The sequence below is a fragment of the Scyliorhinus torazame genome, chromosome 12 (genome assembly GCF_047496885.1).
Source record: "Scyliorhinus torazame isolate Kashiwa2021f chromosome 12, sScyTor2.1, whole genome shotgun sequence".
NCBI lineage: Eukaryota > Metazoa > Chordata > Chondrichthyes > Carcharhiniformes > Scyliorhinidae > Scyliorhinus > Scyliorhinus torazame.
In genome coordinates this window covers 197089433-197113258 of record NC_092718.1, presented here as the reverse complement: position 1 = coordinate 197113258, position 23826 = coordinate 197089433, and the positions used below count along the sequence as shown (strand labels likewise).

Sequence of the window (23826 nt, the reverse complement as noted above, 5' to 3'; positions counted from 1 at the left end):
TTGCAAAGTCCCAATGTGCAATGGACTCGTTTTTTTATTTGCATTTTTTTCGACTTCAGCAGAACCTCTCTGTTTCACTGACTGATTTACTTTTTCCATTTCCCACGTCAGATTTCCCAAGGCCTCTTAAAGTTTGCAAGTTAGTGCCAAATGTGTCATTTTTTGGCTACTTTGTGCCCATTAAAGACTGGACTGAGACTGCCCAAACGCATTTTAACATACGGGCCTAAAGGGAAAACAAACGGAAGGAATTGCCATCTCATAATTCCGGATCTGATTTGAACCAAGGTCCTAGAGGTAAAATGCCAGAATGAGCACACTACGCCACTCTGAACCCCCGCGGATTTGCGAACAAATGTCAAATGTAGCAACTTGCAGGGTAGCACGGTTGCGCAGTGGGTTAGCCCTGTTGCCTCATGGCGCCGAGGTCCCAGGTTCGATCCCGGCTCTGGGTCACTGTCCGTGTGGAGTTTGCACATTCTCCCTGCATTTGCGTGGGTTTCGCCCCCACAACCCAAAAGATGTGCGGGTTAGGTGGATTAGTCACGCTAAATTGCCCCTCAATTGGAAAAAATGAATTGGGTACTCTAAATTAATTTTAAAAACACAAGATTATCTCGGTGGGAACGGTCTCTGCGGAATGCTGACAAAGGGAGCGAAGGGAAGATGTGTTTGGTGGTGGCATCACGCTGGAGTTGGTGAAAATGGCTGAAGATTATGCTTTGCTTGTTGTTATGCTGCCTTGTTGTTCCTCCCTTAACAATCTAACTAAATCAGCACTAACCAGGGATCAACTCTGGGATTGTATATCCCAAACAGCTCAGTTAAGGCCTGAGTAAAATTGCAGAGCTATTCGGGGGGGGAGGCTAAATTGATTGTTTATAATGACCACCCTCCATCACGGCATCTGTGAACCTGTTGCAACCATTAATAAAAAAAATGGGACTGCTATCATGCCCTTAATTGATTTCTGTTTCGTGAAAAGTTAAACCTCCTCATAAATGCTTAGGTAAATCAGACCTTAATTTTAATATTCATCAGCAATGAAATGTCGCTAAAACATTCACTCCAATTATATCAAAATCTTTTGGGATTATGCCTTATTGTGAATGAAACTAGTTTTTTAAACCTGTGTTTAGAATTGCAGAAATAGCATCCAGATTAAATAAAATTAAACTAAATCATTGTTGCCAGGTGCTGATATCATTGATCACCGTCTGTGATAAATATAAAGGTGTAAAAATATATAATAGCAATATAATTACGAGACTTCATAATCTGCAAAAATGATCACCTAGTGGTCGGTGTCTGGAACTGCATTGTGACAGTCGATGTAGCAAAATTGAATGGAAAATGTTGACATAGGAATTTAAAATGATAAATCTTGACAGAAAGCATGCCTTAAAATTGCAATAGCAAAAAGTAAGATTTGTAAGAGTAAATTTTTGCCAGACAAGATTTTTAATATCATATATCTACACACCAAATATTTCCTTTAATTTTAAAGAAGGGGCACTTTATTCCTGATTTCAGTGACAATTGCCCCATTGAACAACCTGAGCAGCCATCACTGTATAGACATGAAGTAGAACTCCTGGTAAACATGAATAGTTTTCACCCATATAACTCTTTGGCTAAGTGCTTGGAAATGTCTACTGCTGTGTCGTTGGAAATCTAATGTACAATATCAAACTTGGAGGATGCTTTTGCCTCACTTTCATCCAATTCATTCCAAAATAATAATTCACAATGCCCACCATACTCTGTGATTATTCTATAGAAACATCCCTGAAATTTTGGACTGTAAGAAAGCTGTGCATTTGAACAATAAATATAAAGTGATGGGACACAAAGGTAATTTTTCTTTAATTTGGATTGCCTCCTCTAATTTTGGCACCCTGTGCATTCCCAATTAGAATTGCTCCACCATTGGGGGTCTTGCCTTCCCTTGACGAGGCCCCAAGCTCTGGGCCACCATTTTACAGCCTCATCGCAGCGTGTGCCCACCCCTGGCAGATGTGGTGAGCTATTCAAATCTCCATTCCGTGCGACGGGACCGTAATATTCCAACGGACAAGAGGAGCCATAAAAGTCTGGCCCTGTAATTTTCTCCCTACAGCTGTCCACCTCTCTACCTCTCACTTTCCTCATTTAAGACATTTCTTTTTTTTTTAAGTACGTTTATTGAAGGTTTATATAATAACAAAATAACAAACAATCAACCAATGAAAATGCAAGAGTACAAAAACAAAAATGGCAAGCAAATCTAAAACACACAATTAAACTTAGGCATACTGACTAAACTCCCTAACAGCTGACGGTGTCTAGATCCTTAAAAAAGGAATTAAATGGTTACCATCTCATGTAGAACTTCCCCACTGACTCCCTGATGAACGATTATTATTATTATTGATGGTGAATGTAATTTTCTCTAAGTGTAGGAATTACATTAAATCAATTGCCCAACCAGGCAAAAGAACTGGGTGGGATTGGAGACCTCCAACTAAGCAATATTCACCTCGGGGCTATCAGTGAAGCAAAGGCTACAACTAGTCCCCTACCCCAGAGTGAAACGGCGGTGAATCTGAAACCCCAAATATGACTGGGCCAATTGGCATGGAATAAAATCCACCTGGATGTATTTCTGATATTGTGCTAAAAAAGGAAGCCCAGAAGTTGGCAAGTTTGGGGCAAGACCAAAAGCTATGCCTATGATTAGCTGAGTCAAGTGATCACATCTGTCCTCAACGTTTGGAAAAAACCCCACTCATCCTTGCCTTGGTCAAGTGCGTCCAGTGTAACACCTTGAATTAGGCTCAACCGGGCACACGAGGAGATGGAGTTGACCATGTAAAGGGCCTCCCGACGAGCCTCACTAACAAGTATAGGACCCAGCTCACTGTCCCACCTAGCCCTAACCCCGTTTAGTGGGATGGAATCCGACGAGAGAATACAGCTATCTAGGTCCGAATTAGACCCCTTACCAGACTGAGTCGAAGATAAAATCCTCTTCAGCGAGGAAGAAGGTGGAGACAAAGGGAAAACCTTATGAGAAAAGTCCTGAACCTGGAAATAACGAAAAAGACTAGAGTTGGGTAGCTGAAATTTGTTAGCCAGCCCTCTGAAACTGGCAAACCTCTCCTCTACAAATAGGTCCCCAAAATGCTCAAATCCCTTTGCTTTCCAAGATTTAAGTGTTGGGTCCAATCCAGAAGGTAAGAGACGAGGATTGTTACAGATATGGGCCAGTGAAGACAGGGAAAGGAGCTTAAAGTGCTGCTAAAACTGTTTCCAAATCTTAAGAGAGGAGATCACTGCTGGGTTTGAGGAAAATGTAGTGGGAAAGAAAGGCAATGGTGCAAGAACCACGACAAGGAGAGTAGAAGTAGTGCAAGAGTGCGCCTCCATTTGTCCCCAAATAGAATCGGGGTCACTGATCCACAACATCATTTCTTGGGTGTCAGCAACCCAGTAATAAAACAATAAATTGGGGAGGGCCAAGCCCCCTGTTTGCCTGTCCCTTTGGAGAAAAAACTGTGGATTCTGGGATTTTTATCCCCCCAAATGAAAGTAAAAATCAATTTTATAACCTTAATTTAGAAAGAACTTGGATAGAAAAATTGGGAGACATTGAAAGAAACAGAAAAATCTAGGAAACACATTCATTTATTATTGTTTGAATTGTCAGAGGCAGAAGAAAGTTGTTCCACCTCTGTAGGTCCTCTTTAACATTGTTGATCAGGCTTAAGTAGTTTAACTTATGAAATGAGGCCCAATTAATAATAATAATCGCTTATTGTCACAAGTAGGCTTCAATGAAGTTACTGTGAAAAGCCCCTAGTCGCCACATTCCGCCGCCTGTTTGGGGAGGCCAGTACGGGAATTGAACCCGCGCTGCTGGCATTGTTCTGCATTACAAGCCAGCTGTTTAGCCCACTGTGCTAAACCAGCCTGTAAACTACAGGCCACCTGGACCCCCAAATAGCTAAAACTTGTATTAGAGGGGCAGAAAGGCAATGAGCCTAATTGGGCTCGCCTCCCGGGGGAGACTAACCAGAAAACATTCACTCTTGCCTAGATTCAATTCATAGCCAGACAAGGAGCCGGAGGTATTAAGCGTCTTCATTATGCCATCTATGGAGGGAGTTGGGTGCGTAATATACAGAAGTAGGTCACCGGCACAAAGTGATACACAATGCGCCACCCCATCACGACTAATACCTCTCCATTGACTGGAGGCCCCCAACGGTATAGAGAGTGGCTCTATTGCCAAGGCAAACAAAAGTGGAGAAAGCGGGCACCCCCGTCTAGTGCCCCGATTTAAGGGGAAGTAATCTGAGTGTAGAGGGTTCGTGCGAATGCTGGCTGTAGGGGCATTATATGAGAAGCAAATCCAGGAGGCAAATTTATGGCTAAATTCAAATCTCCCAGAATTTCAAATAAACATTCCCATTCCACCCTGTCAAAGGCTTTTTCAGCACCCAGAGGTACTATTACCTCAGGACTGGGTGCAGAGGAGGGTGGAAAGAATAGTGTTTAATAGGCAACGTATATTGGCCTATAATTGTCGGCCCTTCATGAAGCCTGTTTGATCCTCCGAAATGATACTTGGGAGGCAAGGCTCCAGCCAGAACGCCATAGCCATAGCAAGCAGTTTAACATCCGCGTTGAAAAGTGAGATGGCTCTGTACGAACTACACTCGGCCGGGTCTTGGTCCCTCTTAAGGAGCAAGGAATTAGAAGCTTGAGTGAGGATTGGAGGCAATGAACCCTGAGACAGAGAGTCACTGAACATTTCCAATAACAAGGGTACAAGCTGTTCCAAGAACATTCTTGTAAAACTCAACTGGAATGCCATCTGGACCTGAGGCCTTGCCGCACTGCATCAGCCCAAGACATTTTAAAATCTCGGCAGAATGTAATAACACCTCAACAGTTGGGATGGGCAGACTATCCAGAAAGTCAGACATGATCGATTTATCTGCAGAGAACTCGGACTTATACAGGTCGCAGCAATAGGATTTAAAAGCCGCATTGATCCAGAGAGAGGCTGAAACGAGTATGCCTCCCGGGTTCAGTATCCGAGAGATCTCATGGGAGGCCGCTGGTCGTTTGAGCTGGAAGACGATTGGCCTCCTTCCCGTACTCATATAAAATACCCCTGGAATGCTGTGATTGATGGACAGCCTTGTCAGTAGACAGTAGCTCGAACTGGGTCTGTATATTTTCCTGCTTGCCAATAGCTCCGGAGTAGGATCGAGCGAGGATTGGCGATCCACCTCTAAGATGGAATCCACCAGCCTCTGCCGCTCCAACTTCACCGTCCTCAGCATGTACACTCTATAAGAAATCAGTACGGTAACACAGTGGTTAGCACAATTGCTTCACAGCTCCAGGGTCCCAGGTTCGATTCCCAGCTTGGGTCACTACGTGTGTGGAGTCTGCACGTTCTCCCCGTGTCTGCGTGGGTTTCCTCCGGGTGCTCCGGTTTCATCCAAAGATGTGCAGGTTCAGTGGATTGGCCATGATAAATTGCCCTTAGGTTAGGTGGGTTACTGGGTTACGGGGATAGGGTGACAGTTTGGGCTTAAGTAGGGTGCTCTTTCCAAGAGCCGGTGCAGACTTGATGGGCCAAATGGCCTCATTCTGCACTGTAAATTCCATGATTCTATAAACTCCACCTAACCATTGGACACTAAGGAGCTATTTAGCAAGGCTAATCCACCTAACCTGAATGTCTTTGGGCTGTGGGAGGAAACTGAAGTACCTGGAGGAAACCCACGCAGACCACGAGGAGTGTGCAAATTCCACGCAGTCACCCAAGGCTGGAATCAAGCCTTGGTCCCAATGTGCCACTGTGCTGCCATCATTGGATGTAATGCACTTTGGTACATCCTGAAGCCATGATTTGTGCTATATATAACCCAAGTCTGTCTTCTGTTTCTCAATTAACATCATAAAAACAGATTATTGAATCATTCTCACATTTCTGTCGTGGGAGCTTACTTACTGTGTACATACTGGCTGCTTATAAATGCAATTCTTTTTAAATCACAGACTTTCCTATTTCCTTATACTGGTCCACCAGTACTAACTCATGCTTATCCTTAATTTCTGAGTTAAGCTACAGGCAACTGATAGCATTCCTTATTGATAGAGGCTAGGGAAATATTAAATAAATTACCATCAGTTTACAAATGGAGAAATATTTATTGAAACATGATATCCTCCTGGAGCTTTTTAACTGGGATATTAGCACATTTTTTTTAAAAAGGGGGGGTTAAAGCTTAGTAAAAAAGCTGTGCACAATGTTTTTCAAACATGGATATTTTAGTCTCTTAACAGGATGATTTAATTGACACACAGTCCTTACAAATTACTGGCTCAGATAATGGATGCATAATGTTACAATCGCTTTCATTAATTCTCCACTTGGGGGTTTAATTCATCGTAACTCTATACATCATTGGCGCTGTCACGGTGCCCAACATGCACTGCTGGAGATGCATCATCCTCCTGAAATTTAATTGAATGCGAGAACACAGTGCCAGTAGCGTGAGAGGGAGATTTCCACATTCTCTTTCGCATACCGTGCCAACCGAATGGATCTCACAGTCGGGAGTTTGATTTTAGGGTGGTTTGCTGTAGCCACCGACAATGGACAGAACCTGCTCCCTGTGCAGAATCAGATGCCTCAGGCCAAGGGAACTATTAAAAGTCGAGCATTGTATCTTAGTTCAGATTTGTTTGGCAGGTCTACAATCCCGAATTGTTCATTTTCCCTGTGTTGATGGTTCAATGTTGTTTCCAGGAGCATTTCCGCGTGACCAAACTCATTGAACACAAGGGCAGCTGCTTACACATTAAACATAAATGGGCTAAGTTTTAAAACTCGTCTGAAAAGAGTTTCAAAATGACTTCAGCTGAGAAAACCATTAAAATGCACCAATGGATGTTAAGCTGTGTGTTGTTCTTCACCGACTTGTTTCTGGGTTATATTAATTTCCACTCAGAAACAATTTGATGCGACCATCAATGCACACGAGACGATTAGTAGAAGTGAACAGTGGTTTTAATACACTAGATCTGTGCCTGCCTGCGACTGCTCTGTACTGAGTGCCGCCTACAGGCTTACAGGTTTATATACCACCCCCGAGGGGGCGGAGCCACAGGCGGAGCGCACAAAGGCATCAACATAATACAACACAGTACAGTGGTGAATTGTAGTAGCCATACATTCACCACATTCACCCCCTGTTAAAAAATTGAAGTCCAGCGGGGGTGAAGTGGGCTCACAGATCGAGTCTGTCCGGCACCTTGAATGTATTCCGTGATCGCCTCAGCTCCGGCTTCGCTGCGGGCACGGGTGTTGAACTCGTCGCTGCGGGCACGGGTGTTGAACTCGTCGCTGCGGGCACGGGTGTTGGGCCCGTTGACTCTGGGAGCGTGTTGTCTGGAGCTTCATCACTGTAAATCGGCGATGGGGGGAGGGGGGGGGGTGTAGGCCATGTAGGGGCGGGGGCGGTGTTCAGTGTAGGGTGGGGGTGTAGGTGATGGTCGCAGGGGAACCGGCGGGTGCCAGGTCCCGGAGGGAGACCGTATCTTGTCGGCCGTCGTGGTGTGCCACGTAGGCATACTGAGGGTTGGCATGTAGGAGCTGGACTCTCTCGACCAGGGGGTCGGACTAATGGCTCCTCACGTGCTTCCAGAGGAGAACAGGCCCCGGTGTTGTCAGCCAGGACGGAAGCGAGAAAGCGAGACCCCGGAGGTGGATTTCCTGGGGAAGACAAATAGGCGGTCATGAGGGGTCTCGTTCGTGGCTGTGCAGAGGCGTGACCTAATGGAGGGGAGCACATCGGGGAGGACCTCCTGCCAGCGGGAAATTGGGAGACTTCTAACTGTAGGGCCAGAAGGATGGCCTTCCATACCGTCGTGTTCTCCCTCTCCACCTGTCCGTTTCCCCGGGGTTGTAGGTGGTAGTCCTGATCGAGGCAATGCCCTTACCGAGCAGGTACTGACGCAGCTCATCGCTCAAACGAGGAGCCCCGTCACTGTGGACGTAAGTGGGGAAAGCGAACAGGGTGAAGATGCTATGCAGGGCCTTAATCACAGTGGCCGCGGTCATGTCGGGGCATGGGATGGCAAAGAGGACACGGGAGTACTCGTCAACGACGTTAAGAAAATACACGTTGCGGTCAGTGGAGGGGAGGGGTCCTTTGAAATCGACGCTGAGGCGCTCAAAGAGGCGGGATGCCTTCACCAGGTGGGCCTTGTCTGGCCGATAGAAGTGCGGCTTGCACTCCTCGCCGACTTGGCAGTCCCTGATCATGGCCCTGACCTCCTCGGTGGAGTAGGACAGGTTGCGGACCTTGATGAAGTGGAGAAGCCGGGTGACCCCCGGGTGACAGAGGTCATTGTGGATGGCCCGAAGCCGGTCATCTTGCGCGCTGGAGCATGTGCCACGGGACAGGGCATCTGGGGGCTCATTGAGCTTACGATGCACAATATCGTAATTATAGGTGGAGAGTTTGATTCTCCATCTCAAGATTTTATTATTCTTGATCTTGTCCCGCTGTGTGTTGTTGAACATAAAGGCTACCGACCGTTGGGTGGTGATGTGGGTGAACCTCCTACCAGCCAGGTAGTGCCTCCAATGCCGCACAGCTTCCACAATGACTTGAGCTTCCTGTTTGACCGAGGAGTGCCGAATCTCAGAGGCGTTGAGGGTATGGGAATAAAGGCCACGGGCCTGCCTGCCTGGTTAAGGGTAGCGGCCAGGGCGACATCTGACGCGTCACTCTCCACCTGGAAGGGGATGGACTTGTCCACCGTGTGCATCGCGGCCTTGGTATTGTCTGCCTCTTGATGCGGCTGAAGGCTAGCCGGGCCTCAGTCGTCAGGGGGAAGATGGTGGCTTTGATAAGTGGGCGGGCTTTAGCCGCATAGTTGGGGACCCAATGGGCATAATATGAAAAGAACCCGGGCATCTTTTCAGGCCCTGGGGCAGTGGGGAAGGGGGAGTTGCAGGAGGGGGCGCATGCGGTCGGGGTCGGGCCCTAGGACTCCGTTTTCTACGACATAGCCGAGGATGGCTAGTCGTGTTGTGCAGAAAACGCATTTCTCCTTGTTGTAACTGAGATTGAGGGTTTGGGCGGTTTGGAGGAACTTCTGAAGGTTAGCGTCGTGGTCCTGCTGGTCGTGGCCGCAGATGGTGACATTATCCAAGTACGGGAATGTGGCCTGCAGCCCGTACTGGTCCACTATTCGGTCCATCGTTCTTTGGAAGACCGAGACCCCGTTGGTGACGCCGAAGGGGACCCTGAGGAAGTGGAAGAGGCGGACGTCTGCCTCAAAGGCCGTGTAGTGGTGGTCTTCCGGTGGATTGGAAGCTGGTGGTGTGTGGACTTCAGATCTACCGTGGAGAAAACCCGGTAGTGTGCAATCTGATTCACCATGTCCGCTATATGGGGAAGGGGGTACGCATCGAGTTGTGTGTAGCGATTTATGGTTTGGCTGTCGTCTACAACCATCCGGTTCTTTTCCCCGGTCCTGATGACCACCACTTGGGCTCTCCAGGGGCTATTACTGGCCTCGATGATCCCCTCCCTCAAGAGCCGCTGGACCTCCGACTTGATAAAAGTCCTGTCCTGGGCACTGTACCGCCTGCTCCTGGTGGCGACGGGTTTACAGTCGGCGGTGAGGTTCGCGAAGAGCGAGGGAGGGGCGACCTTAAGGGTCACGAGGCTACATACGGTGAGAGGGAGTAGGGGCCCGCCGAACTTCAGGGTCAGGCTCCTGAGGTTGCACTGGAAGTCCAGTCCTAACAGGAGAGGAGCGCAAAGATGGGGGAGGACATAGAGTTTAAAATTGGCGTACTCGGCGCCCAGTATCACGAGGTTCGCGACACAGTACACCTGGATCTGCACTGAATGTGATCCGGAAGCAAGGGAGATAGTTTGGGATGCGAGGGAAATCTGGAGGGAACAGCGCCTGATCATGACCAGATGTATGAATCTCTCCGTGCTCCCAGAGTCAAACAGACAGGGCGTTTCGTGCCCATTGACCCGGACGGTCATCCGTGACTGGTCGAGAGTGACAGCGCCGAGCTGCGGGTAGCCGGCGTGGTCGGTGGTAGCGGTGTGGTCCCAAGATGGCGGCCCCCGTCGGTCGTACGTGTCGGAAGGCGGCCCCCATGAGACGCACGTGTTGGGTAGAGTTAAAGATGGCGGCCCCCACGGATAACACTGGGCGGATGACGCGTCAGAAGGGGCGGTACCGGCAGGCACGCAGCCACGCTGCGGGGTCTGTGGGCTTGTGAGTCGGGCCTGCAATTTAGGAGCTTTGGGTCGGGCCAAGCAGACTTTGGCAAAATGTCCTTTCTTGCCGCAGTCACTGCAGGTCGCGTTCCGAGCTGGGCAACGCTGCCTGAGGTACTGGTTCTGACCGCAGATGTAGGAGGGCGGCCCCCTGGGTTGGGCGGGCAGCCGCGCGGCACAGGCCTGAGACACCCTCAGGTCGGGTGATGGTTGCGCCTCCGGCGCCCACGAGGGAATCACGTGGTCGGAGGGGAAAGCATTTAGGCTCTGGAAAGCTACCTCTAACGGGGTGGATAGTTTTACCGTCTCTTCTAGGTCGAGGGCACCCTTTTTGAGCAGGCGCTGTCTGACATAGTTGTACCAGACTCCAACCACATAGGTGTCCTGGATGGCGAGTTCCATATGGTGCGAGGCCATGACGTCCTTGTAATTGCAGTTTTGAGCGAGTACCCTCAGGTCGCATAGATATTCCTCCAGCAATTCCCCCGGGCGTTGATGACGAGTGTTGAGGAGATGCCGCGCGTACACTTCGTTTACCGGCCTCATGAAATGTCTCTTCAGGATCGCGACCGCGTCTGCGTACGGGATCGCGTCTTCGATTAGTACGGCGATTCTGTGGCTCACCCGGGCATGGAGGAGACTCAGCTTCTGTGCCTCGGTGACGGCGGGCGAGGAGGAGACGGCGAGATAGGCCTCAAAGCAGCGGAGCCAGTGTGAAAAGATTCCCTTGGCTTCAGCTGCCTGTGAGTCAAGTTCCAGTCGGTCAGGTTTGAGGGCGGCTTCCATTGCGATAGCTTAGTGTATTAAATTAATGCAACCATCAATTCACACGATTAGAAGTGAACTGTGGTTTTAATACGCTAGATCTGTGCCTCCTGCTACTGGTCTGTACTGAGTGCCGCCTACAGGCTTACAGATTATATACCACCCCCGAGGGGGCGGAGCCATAGGCTGAGCCCACAAGGGCATCAACATAATACAACACAGTAGTGGTGAATTGTAGTCGCATACGTTCACCACACAATTCAAAGTTTAACTTGAAATAAATGATCTGACATTATCAGCTAGGTTAGGATAATTCAACAGACATTCCATTAAAGTTCCAGTTAAACGCCATCCATAACAAGAGAAGCCAATTTGCCTCGAAGACAGTCACTACACAGGCATAATAAGTTTTGTTCCATAGGAGCGCCACTTCTGATGAATGCATGTAATTATTGTTGGAAGATGGCTTGAGTTAAATCAACGTTGAGCGAGGACAGAGTAAGGTTGGCCATAATGCCTCCTGCAATCAATATTCATTCAATTGTGCAGGCATGGACAGTGGATTATGTACACCAGTTTCAGATGCTTTATTTTGGGCTATATAGAATATGCTCCAAGTTTAATTTGCATGATTGAATAAAGTTTATCTCTTGCATCAAAGCCAGTGATCCATCTCGTGAAATCATTTTCAATCGCTTGCTAGCCCAATTCTCCAGCCAGTCAAAATTCTTGCTGCTTCTATTGTGTGCGAGTCCTCTGTAAAATTGAAATTGGCAATGCTGAGATTTTCCTGATCTGCCGGGGGACAGGCATTTTGGGCGGGACTGGAAGATCCCACCCGTGGCAAGGGCCGGAAAATCCTATCCAATGCAGAATTAAGGCTGGGACGCAGCGAGAAAGCAACTTTTTCAGCAAGTCAAACAAAAGCCATAAAGCCTTTCAGGTAATTAGGTTAACTTGTGTTATCCACTTGTGCTACCGTGCTGCCCAGAAGGGCGGGTGACATAACAAATGGATAAACTGTGATACAGGGTCCATTGAAAAGTGAAGGCAGCTTGCCACTAAATCCATGCTTTAGAGCCGCAAATATCTCCCAGAAGACTTAAAGCAGGAAATTGGGAAGATTGACAGGAAAAGGGGCAAGCTCGTCATATCCATGTATTACTTTGGATTGGAATATCAGAGGCAGTTTCTCTTTAAATTATATTAAAATATAATAACACACCTCCGGAAAAGCAGAGTAACATTACAAGCAGAGTAACATTTTTAGCAAACTTCAATATGACTCATAACAATGTAGGAACAGAGTCTGTCATTCAATGAGATCATGGCTGATCGACAATCTTACTTTTCCACATATCTTTTGGATAATGAAAATATCAATTTAAAATTAACAATTGATCTATCATCAGTTGTTGCTTGTGGAAGAGAGTCCAAACTTCTACCATCCTCTGGGTGTATATATTTCCTAATTTCACGCTTGAAGTGTCTGGCCCTATTTTTAGATTCTGCCCCATAGCCCTCGACTCCCCAACCAATGCAACTTGTTTCTCTCTATCTACTGTCTGTCCCCTTTATTTCTTGAAAACTGCAATAATTTCAAGTTCCAGGGGATCTAACCCCATTTTGTACAATCACTCCATGTAATTTAACCCTAGGACCTTAGGTATCATTCCAGTAAACCCACACTCTCCGAGGACCAATATTTCATTCCTGAGGCATTCTGCAGAGAATTGATCACATCACTCCAGGAGTGGTCTATTCAGAGCTCAGTAGAACTGCGTCATCCTTCCCTCTTGTATTCTAGTCATAACGTCATTGGTCAAAATTCTCCCATCCCGCCCGTGGCGGTTTGGGGATGGGTAGGAGCAGAGAATCTAGCAAGAACCAAAAAGTCAGAATTGCCCCAGTGTAAAAACCTGCAACAATTCTCCCGATGGCAGGTCGGTTGTCCCACTGCCTGGTGGAGTGAACATTTGCATGCCATGAATGCTCATTAAAGCAGTGGATCACCAGAAGCACCCCACGTCTTCCAACATTGTGTCACGTCAACGGGAAATCATCTTAGCCTCAAACCCGTTGGAAAAAGAGTGGCGTACACGAGGCAGTCCTATTTAGTCAATATTTTGAGGTGAGTGCAACATACATGGCCTACCTGCCATAACCCTGCACCTCTCCTGTTGCGCTGAACTGCTCTCGGCTGGGGCCTCCAGCTCCATGTCAAGCTTGTTTTTATTGATAGCACTGTGCTGTGGGGCTCATGGATCCTTTACTTGGATCGACTCTGACCAGTGCTGTGCCCAGGGTTGTGGACTGCAGCGGTTGTCTTGTCCCAGTGCCAGCCACCAATTTATATAGACAGAACTCGGCCGTGGCACCAATGCATCCTCCACTTCAACTAACTGAAGTTTGACTGAGGATGAGGTGCAAGATGAGAATGGGGCTAACGAACTCAAGGGAGGCAATGGGGAGGAGGGCTGAGCAAAGGGGGGGGTGGGGCAGGAAGGACAAGGCAAAGGGACATGATAGAAGGCAAAGGGATAGAGAAGTGGAGAAAGATGATGAACAGTGGAAGACAGAGGAAAGACCAAGGGGTGAAAAGCTGGGCCCCAACATGGGTATATGAAACGTGGACAAACAAGGGGGTCAAAGGGAATCACATGTTTACTGGAAGGGGTTGCACAGACTGAATGGGGGGGGGGGGGGGTTGTCCTCAGTGTGGCAAATTAGGGATGGTTTACACCAACACCAAGAAGTTGGGGGTGGTGGGGTTTGAGAGAGTCAATGGTGTCCTTAGTCCTCCTTGGAAAGGAGCCTGTAGGTAGGAAAGACATAATACGAGGGTGGTGGCACACACGCACATTATTGTGCGCAGCCTCTGGATGGGGTGGGAAAAGGTTTACGTGGTATATGGGCACTTCACAGTGGGGTGAGGGTCAGAATAATCATATACATGGTAATGGGAATCAGTATGTGGGGAAGGCTGGAGAGTAACAGGATGTTCTACGTACGCATTCTTAAGACTCGAGGTAAATGGAGGTGCATGAACAGTAAGGGAGGGTCGAACTTGGTCCTGAAGTACAGGTGTTGCAGTACCATCTGGCTTCACAAAAGTGCAGGCTGCAAGAGACTGCGCCCATGTGGCTATGATGAATGTGATATAAAATAGTTACTTTAAACCACTTTGATTCTGGCAAGTAGAGACAAAGGATTTTAGACCGCATGGAAAAAAGCAGGAAGAGGTGTGTCTATGAGAGTGATGCTGAATTGATAGGGGCCGGAGAAAGGGATTGGAAGTGAACCAATCAGAATAGATCAAACAAGTCAGGAGGGACATAGGATGACCTATGGGTGTCGAGTATGTGAAACTTGATGCCATTTGAATGTATCAGTACTGATCTCTTTGTCTGGGACATTCACTTCGTCCCGGAGCTGCAGAGAGCAACATGTTATCTGTATCACTGTGGACTAGGTAGCTTGCAAGCTGAATAAAATAACTATTGTTATACTTGCAAATCCATCTCGACTTTTATTGAGGCCAGACTGACGGATAAAGAAATTTGGGAGTCAACAGCTATACAAGCTCCCTGGCTGCAGCCAGTTTATAAACCACAAGTGCTACCATTCCATCAACATGCAAATAATGTGTGACAATTGTAAGAACATCCTGTATGCGTGTCCATGTTATGCTGGGCGCTGCCATTGCTCCTTCATCCTCAGTCATTCCCAGGTGCCCAAGATTTTAGAGGAATCAGAACTTCTTTAGGGATAGCTGTTCAAACACTGGCAGATGACTCCATACATTGCCCTCAAACTCATGCTGACGAAAGGTACAATGCCACTCACAGCTCTGCATGCTCCCTTATAGAGCAGACCAGAGAGCTTCTGAAGATGTGCTTTAGATGCCTGGACTCCTAATGTAGCTCTCTGAAATACACAGCAGAGATGGTTTGTTGCATGATTGCAGTGTATTGTGCCCCTCACAATCTGGCTATGCAGAGGGAAGCTCTTGCCAGAGGGTGAACTGGAGGAGCATTGAAAGATAAAGTGAAGGCGATTCAGGTGAACCCATCTCCCATCAGTTGACTGTCAGCACCACCTGCTGCCTTGGGAAAGCGAGCAACATAATCAAAGACCACTGCCACCCTGGCTGTTCTCTCTTCCAACCTCTTTCATCGGGCAGAAGATGCAAAAGTTCGAGAACATGCACCAATAGATTAAAAATCAGCTTCTTCCCTGTTGTTACCAGTCTCCTGAATGGCCCTCTTATGAACTGAACTGATCTTTCTACACATGTTCTCTACAATTGTAGTACTATGTTCCATATGCTTCACCAAATGTCTGTGTCTCTTTATTTACATTATGTATCCATCGTATGTCCAATGTTTTTCATGTATGGAGAAATCTGCCTGGACTGTACACTGAACACTACTTTTCACTGTACCTCAGTACACGTGACAAATCCAAATAGTCAGGAGGCCCACGGGCGACTGTGGGATAGCATGAGCATGCTGATGTCATGGAGGAGGGAAGACATGGGAAACGTGCTGGTGATACTTCGATAGCTGACAGGTTTCAGGAGGAGCAAAGTCAGGTAGGTCACCTGGAAACATCGTCTCTAGCCCTCCAAGCCATTTTCTGTTATCTTGGGGGATAGCCAAACCATCACTGAGAGGTCAAGTCCTGCACTTACATAAACCTCATGACTCACTAGGGTTTGATCTTAGCTTTGGTCATCGGTGACCTGCTAATGCACTCCCTCTGTCAACTTAAAAGTCCACCAAGGAACAATAGCAATATCAAGCAAGGCTCGACTCTTTCCACACCATCTAATGATGCAGACCAGCCTATTGATTGCATCATAAAATGCACGTCTTGAGTTCCGACATGAATAGTCAGGAGACGTAGATGCAGAGACAGTATCATTACTGAGGAGCTGCCCTCAACCATTGCTGTCCCTAGAGGATGAAGGGTTTGACCTTTTTCCATTGTACACTTCTAACAAAGTTTTAAAGATCTCCCTGACAACACGCAATGGTCCAGACACTAGTTGCACTGAGGTCGACATCACAGAAATGTTCATCGTACAGTGGGACACAATCATTGAGAGGATGGCTAAATCTTGCAATAAGGGGATTCCAAAGTACAAATTCAAAATGCCATCAGTTGACCAGAACATTCACATCCAATGAATGTGCAATTTATTAACAATCGTACACCCGTGAACCAGAAGTAACATCAACATTTTGTAAGCTTGCCTAAAACCTACCGCTACATTTGGGTGCAGCCCCAACATCTGCAGCAGAGGTGGGGGCAGCCTGTTACATCCTATGTCTGTGATGACTACAAAGCCAGAATTTCCAGTTCTAAAAAAGTAAACCTTTGGGGCCGCATTACATTATAGAAGTTTCCCTATACCTCTGTCAGCACCACAAAAAATGATGTACTTCCTCTCAGCCTTATTTTTGTGTGTTATGAAGTTAGATTCTCCAGCATGATTCGAAAAATGGTTAACTGTCAATCATTGGGCTAGGCTAGCTGTAGAATTCTCCCCCATGTAAGTTTCTCTCCCACCCCCGAAAAAAAAGTCTGACAAGGTCAAGCCAAACCATCATATTTTCAGTGCCCACCTAACTTTGATCAGGAACACAAGGTGGGAGGACTGGCAATGGGTAGTAGATCAGGCAATAAAAGTAGAGATTACGAATTAGGCAGCAAAACTATAGGGAATTTCACAGCCATGAAGCAGAGGATTGAATGAATTGAGATAGGTGGAGGCTAGCAATGAAAGTAGTGGTGGTTGCAAATTTATACAGAATGGGCAAAGGAGTTTTTCTAGGATTCTTGTGTATGGAGGAGTTCAGGAGGCCACTGAATGTGGTTGAGTTCTAGGTTGGAGGTGGAAAAAACGTGTAGGTAGAGTATGTATGGACAGGTGCACCAATATTATGGTGGAAATGGGTAGTTTTTGTGATGAATAGCTCATGGGGTTTGTAGCTTAATGCAATCAGGATACAAAGGTTGTGCTTGAGTGAGCCAAATAAAAATAAATAATCTTTATTGTTACAAGTAGGCTTACATTAACACTGCAATGAAGTTACTGTGAAAAGCCCCTAGTCGCCACATTCCGGTGCCTGTTCGAGTGCACAGAGGGAGAATTCAGAATTCCCAGCTGGTACGGGAATTGAATCCTTTCTGCTGGCCTTTTTCTGCATCACAAATCAGCTGTCTAGCCCACTGAGCTAAACCAGCCCAGCTGAAGGTAGATCAAATAATAGTTAAGATGCAGTCCTTCTGGACAGGATAGTTTCAAATTTACATATAAAATTTAAAACATGTAAATCATTACCCAGAGTTGCTTGCGTGTTAATTTTCTATTTCAGATACTGACTGAGCTATATGCTGCTAGCATTTTACCGTTTGCATTTCATTAACACTCCAAATAACAAAAAAAGGAAATTCATCCTCCAAAATAAAAATTTATTAATTTTGTAACAAGAACATTGTACTTCATACAACAGTGCATTACTTCACATTAAGCAACTTAGCACACTTGCAATAAAAAAAAAATTGTACAGTGGAACATCCCATAATGCAAAATAGCATACAGTGACAATCTAACATGAAGTGTAGGACCAGTGACAGAAACTTCAAATTGTCAAGTGGACGGACTAAGCCTCACAAAGTTAAGTCATGAAGTGAAAATTACAGCCTGCACAACAGAGCTTGTGGAACAAAATTAATTGTCAAGCGTTTCTACTTGATCCATCCTAAATGTTTTGTTCAGCTTTATTTGAAGGCACGGTCATGACTTGTGCCAAAACAAATATTCTGCACTATGATAAGTCTTGAAAGGTTGTGCCATAAGGCTGAAGAAAATGTACTAGATTTTAAAAAGCGACGTCTGTGGTACTCATACTACTGTATTACAAAAACAAAGACTTTAAAATGAAGTTGTATCCATACAGCACATGCAGTCACATAATTTACATTTTTGTTTGAACAAACAATGGTGTAAAAATCAGTTTCACAAGTAGGAACCAAATGTGAAAACTGAATGCCAAGGCAATAGACGGCACACACAGCATGTAGGGTACAGCTATAAGTTAAGAAAATGTACAGCTCAAATATTCACAATGTAAACAATATAATAACCACATTTAAAAAAGACCACATATAATTGCTTTATATAAAAATGCCCTTTAAAAGTTGTTGAACTGCAGTGGTTTGAAAAACAAATTCCAATAGCAGGCTCCAGACTCATGACATCTGTATTCAAACTCTGAGCAATGTGCTGTCTGATCCTCTTAGCAGATACTTTCACATCATGTTCCAGACAAAATTAATTTGGTTATCAGTCTAACATCCTTCTTTAATTTACAATGGAAGCTATAATTAGACAAAACTGGATATACAGCAGTACTAGGAGCTTGTAGAGGTTGCAGTTTTAAAAAACGTCAGGACAAATTGTGAACATCCTGCTTACTTTGCTGTGCTTTTGAAAGCAGTGATTAATTGCATGACTTCAGGTTAGGAGGACAGGAAGGAACCTTGATCAGGAATTTTGAAAATCAAACACATGTCAACAACAGCCCAGTAGCCTAAATGATTGTGCAAACCCATCCCAACTAGCTGCATGTGCTTCAGGTTGCTGTGACTTGAGTTGGGTTCAGTACTGAGATGAGGCACTAGATGAAATGCGATTGCCAGCAAGATAGTGACAAAGTAAATGGTATCATCAAACTACTCTGCTGGAAGGGTCACCTGATCATAAAAACTGTGCATGTGATAGTGGTTAAAGGCACACAGCCTTCACCCACTCTCCGAGTTGGAACTGGCAGCAATGTACTCACTGAAAGGGATCATGAACATTTGCATATCCAAAAAAGCATGCAATGTAGATTTCCAAAAAGACAAACGTGGCTCTCTTAGACAGAGAGAGCAAATGATGCTAATTATAGCTGGAACCCAAAATTCCAATCATTTTGCTCTTTTATCATGATTTAAATTTCATTTCTAATGAATGTGTTTTAGACATCACAGCTTTTTTCACAATTATTTCTCAAAGTGATTGAGATTGGTTCAATCTATTAGAATGGTGTTTATGCTTATTGTTTTATGCCAGTTACATAGACTTTTAATTAATTAAGATACACATATCCAGGATATCCCAGTTAACCCCAAGAGTACATTAATAATGACTACGTAAAATGTAATTAGCAGTTCTGCCGAAGTTCTGTGTTTGTTGTTTAAAATTAGATAAACAATTTAATGTATGGAATATGAGCAGGGCTTACAGCTTTTATTACACAAGTATTATTGTGCAATTTTAAGAGGTGGTACAGAACATCAACAAGACTAGATGAGAATGCAGGAAAACAATCGCATTTGCAAACTTTATGTACATGAGAGAAAATCATTATTACAAAGATACGACCAATATTCTCAACTTATTTTCCACTAGTATCCAGTATAATGTCTAGCATTGCAGTATTATCAGATGGAGCAATATAAATCATTCCTAGCAGTACAAGTGTTTATCGATCCAAGGAAAATGCTGATACTGCTGTAACCAAATTGAAGTAAAAGTAGATGGCATATTGCAATTAAAATAGTTCCAGTTTAAAATAGGAATTGTTGGCCTTATCAAAGTGTACTCCCAGACGGGGTGGGGTTCAGTGGAGAAAGTTGAGTATTATACATGTAGCAGGAGTGAAGATAGTGAATTTAGATTCACCCCTTTAACAAAATACAAACCAGAGATTTATAAAACTAAAAAAAAAAATCACTTCTCTTTAAAGGAGAAATCACATTCAAAAGTGATTTCCTCTTAAGGTTGGTTACACAGGATGAATTTTTGTCCTTCCAATGGGACCAACAGATGGCACTTTAGGGGTAGAATACACAAAATAAGATAAAGAAAAGGCAGAGAACAGTTATTACAAGGATTCCCCTTTAAGCTGCTGTGGAAGGTCTTATCAAAAGCCCACAGCAGTGTTCAAGTAATAATTCACATTAACCCTGAATGTCGACCACCTTAAAAGGAACACACAAACTAACACAAAAACAATTTGTAAACCCATTTCATAGTGATGGAAAATGAGGGGAGTTCAGCAGATCAAAAATATTGTAGCTAACAGTCTCTGTATAGCCCTGCAAAGAGAGCTGATCTCAATTTTACTTTAAGCAAGCCTGGGGATGATTAAGGGATAGTGCAATCTAGATTCTGATGTACACCATGTTTTACTATAACACATGGAATAATCTCCAAGGGCTCAACAGCCATTTTCATAAGACTACACAAGAGTAGTTTTGAGGGGGAAGAAAAGAGAAGCCCAGAATTGTACCAGTAAAGGTGGTGATGCAATAAAATCATAATGGTCGGCATTTCCTGTCAGCAGGAGGATTAGATTAATGTACAATAGGAAAGAATAAGAAGCAAAAATGTGACATCACACTTGTAAAGTAGAACAGACCTTATCACATGGAGCAGTTTTTCCCTGATTTCAATTAGAGGTATGTTAAACAACAGATTGGTTGATTTAACTGCAAGCGTGTTCAGTGTTAGCTGGTGTGCTCTTTTAAATAAGATCATGTAGTTAAAGGGCTTGGTTTCATACAATTTTAAAGTCAAAACCAAGTACAGAAATAAAGTAAGCGAGGAGTCTAACATGCAGTCAAGAAAATAAAACCCACATTTAACATATAGAAAACAAATTGTAAAGTGCATGTTCCTTTGAAAAACACCTGCCTCTCATAGGGAAGCCTAGCTTTTGGGTTTAGGGTCACATGGTATTATAAAAAGGATTGGTTGTGCGTTTTTTCTCAATTGCCGTTTTTAATCGCTTTAAAGGCTGATTTCTATGATGGTGTTGTCGGGGTGCTATAGCTGTCAGTGGGGTGGGATAGGGTGCGTCTGTGTCAGAAGGAGAGGAAGGCTTTATCTGTGGAAGATTCTCTTCTGTACTTGCCAGTGGATCCTCTTGGGTTGACTCAACTGTTTTGGCATATTGCATTAAAGGCTTCTCTACAGGCTTGCTTTGTACAATACTTTTTGATGCTTCAAGCTGCTCTGCAGAACACATTGTGAGTCGAGGATCTTGCTGGAGAATAGAGATAGAAATACATTTCTTTTTGCTGGGCTCACCTTTCACAGCACATTCAGTTCTGTACTCACTTGGACTTTGCATGGTCCGTGGTAGGTTATGGTTAGAGTCAGAAAATGCTTGGCAAGTCTCAGAACTATTCACGCCTTTTCTAACTAAATCATCTCTTGAAAGCTCCTGGTAGCCCAGTTTAGCAATAGATGCTGAACGTTTCATCTGTGATGGAGTTGTGAGGCCTGCCTGCCTTATCTTAGTTTCAATTTCCATTGATCGCTGATTACTAACCCCCAGGGTACTACTAAGATAATTTATGGTGTCACTGCTGGAGCCATGGCTAAGATCATGATCAAGATTTGAAAAATTTAACATCGCCTGCATTTCTCTGATACTTGCATCAAATCTGCTGAAACTCAACTCCAAATCCTCATGATTCAGCAGAGTAATGTAGCCATCTTCTGCTCTTTGCAAAGCTGTAGTTTTGGTGTCAGCTTCCTGAAGCCCCGACGTTTCCTTACCAAGGATCTCAGCATCAGTATCTGTACTTGACTCTGTAACACCTTTCAGGTGCAGTACATGTGTTTGACACTCCAAGTCTTTTAATGGCAAACATTTTGCATCACTAACAAACAAAGCAATTTCATAATCCGAGAAGTAGTCAACCTCTTCTGAAGGACTACTGTATTTGAAGGTCTTTCCTTCAATTTCTTTGTTGTGGGTTTGAGCCAAACCTACAATGTCCAAGAATGGTAACAGTTGTGGCTGGCATGGAATATCGGTGTTTTTTATTATTTCAAGATCATCTGCAGACTGGATGATGGCCTCATCTTCCTTTCCCAAAGATTCATCTTCAATGATGATCTTTTCATCCTCAATGAGGATCTTTTCTTCTAGTGTCAAGGAAAGGGTAACACGGTCTTCTTGAGATGTTGGTGGTTTAAATACATGGGTGCATTCAATTATCTCAATTTTCTTTGGAAGCTGGGTATATGAATCCAGTTCTCCAGGGGCTTCAGAAGAGTGGATGTTCCTATGTTCCACAGTGCTCAAAGAGCCAGGTTCAGCTTGTTCCATTTGCAGTCTTGATTCTAACGGATGCTCTGTCACACACAACTGCGAGTGCAAGACTGATTCTTGATTTTCAGATGCATCAAGTTCAAATGACAAACATTCAGGAGAGACAGCCTCATTCTTGTTTGTTGCCATAAATTCACCAGCTGTAGCTCCATCAATTTTGGAATTTTTACGGATTGGTAACGTTACCAATGATTGATGCTCTTGCTCTTGTTTTAATCTTTCTTCAAACTCCTGAGTTGCACGTTTTACTGAGCCAGGACACCATTTTGGCACCTGCTCGGGACATACACTTCCATCCTGTGCAGACTCTTTAATGTCCGACTCCAGGTATTCCTCATAGCTCTTTGCTGTTAAATGCATCTGAAGACATGCATTGTCCTTGGCTTCAAACAAATCACTCACTTTTTTGGAATCGTTTTCTGCAACTGAAGAGTTGTTTGCAGAAAGGATTTTTGCAGTGCTACCGTTTTCAGAAAGCCAATGGAAATCTGATGGTAGTTCATGAACTGTATTCCTCTTTGGTGTTTGGGTCTGGTTAGTGGCAACGCTTTCCATCTTGTTTTGGCACAAGCCTGAACTCTGGCTAGATTCTATTCCCGTCACTATTTCTTTCACAGAAATAACATTTAATGACTGAGATCTTGTTAAGGAAGACTTCTTGCTGGACGATTTTGAAATCAGATTTTCCTGTGGAAGAGAAAACAAAATGAGCACAACCATATATCTTTTCCATAATCTCTGAATCAGTGTGCAAACACCACCCCAGAGAGGTAAGCACTTTTGATTATAAATACCAAGGGATAATTTTCAAAGAAGTTTACACACTTTACCACAAAATATACAATACTCAATTACACCAGGGGCTCCCAAACTAGGGTCTGGGGGAGTGTCCTGGGGGGGATTGCATTTGAAACATTTTGAAAAATACTGCAGAGCTGTTGTCTACTCAGTTAGACAAGCTTGGACAGAGGAATGATGGGAAGAGATAGCCTCAGAAGGGAATGCAGAGCAGACGCCAGAGCGAGCTTTGAAAAGGGGGGCTGTCCAACACGGGCATCGGGGGGGGGGGGGGGGGGGGGGGGGGGGGGGGGAGAGGGGTGTCTCTCATCCAGTGCTGACATCGGAGCACAGGGGAGAGGGCCGAGCAGACCTCGGAGCAAGATAAAAGAGGGGTGAGTGTGAGGGTAGTGTTTGTGTGTGGGGGGGGGGGGGGGGGAATGGGTGAGTGTGCGTGTGTGTGTGAGGAGTGAGAGAATATCTCTTGAGAGAGGGGTTAAAGTGTGTGGGAAGGGGTGGGTATGTGTATTTGTGTGAGGGAGAGAGTTGCGTGTGTCCAATATGAGTATCAGCTTTCCAGCATCACTCATCCCATTAAAAATGACAGAACTAAGACTTAAATATTTTTAGTAAGAGAACTTTTTAATCATTACCAGATTACTCACTGTATTACCTCCAGGGGTTAATGTTCAAGGAGCCATGTAGCTGATAAATGTATTTGTGGTCATGTAGCTGATAAATGTATATGTGACCTTGTGCCTCATCCTAATTCCTAATATATGCATAGA

At 45.0% G+C, this 23826-nt stretch overlaps 1 protein-coding gene across 4 annotated transcripts in view; it reads right to left on the bottom strand.

Annotated features, from left to right (window-relative positions):
• Positions 1–17546: 17546 nt before the first annotated feature.
• Positions 17547–23826, bottom strand: part of LOC140386851 (protein phosphatase Slingshot homolog 2-like) — a 202651-nt gene continuing 196371 nt past the window's right edge. For all 4 annotated transcript variants that reach the window (XM_072469620.1, XM_072469621.1, XM_072469618.1 and 1 more), the window contains one exon: positions 17547–22948. In XM_072469620.1, the coding sequence (XP_072325721.1) occupies positions 20867–22948 (2082 nt within the window). In that variant the 3' untranslated portion in view covers positions 17547–20866. The remainder of the gene's footprint in view (positions 22949–23826) is intronic.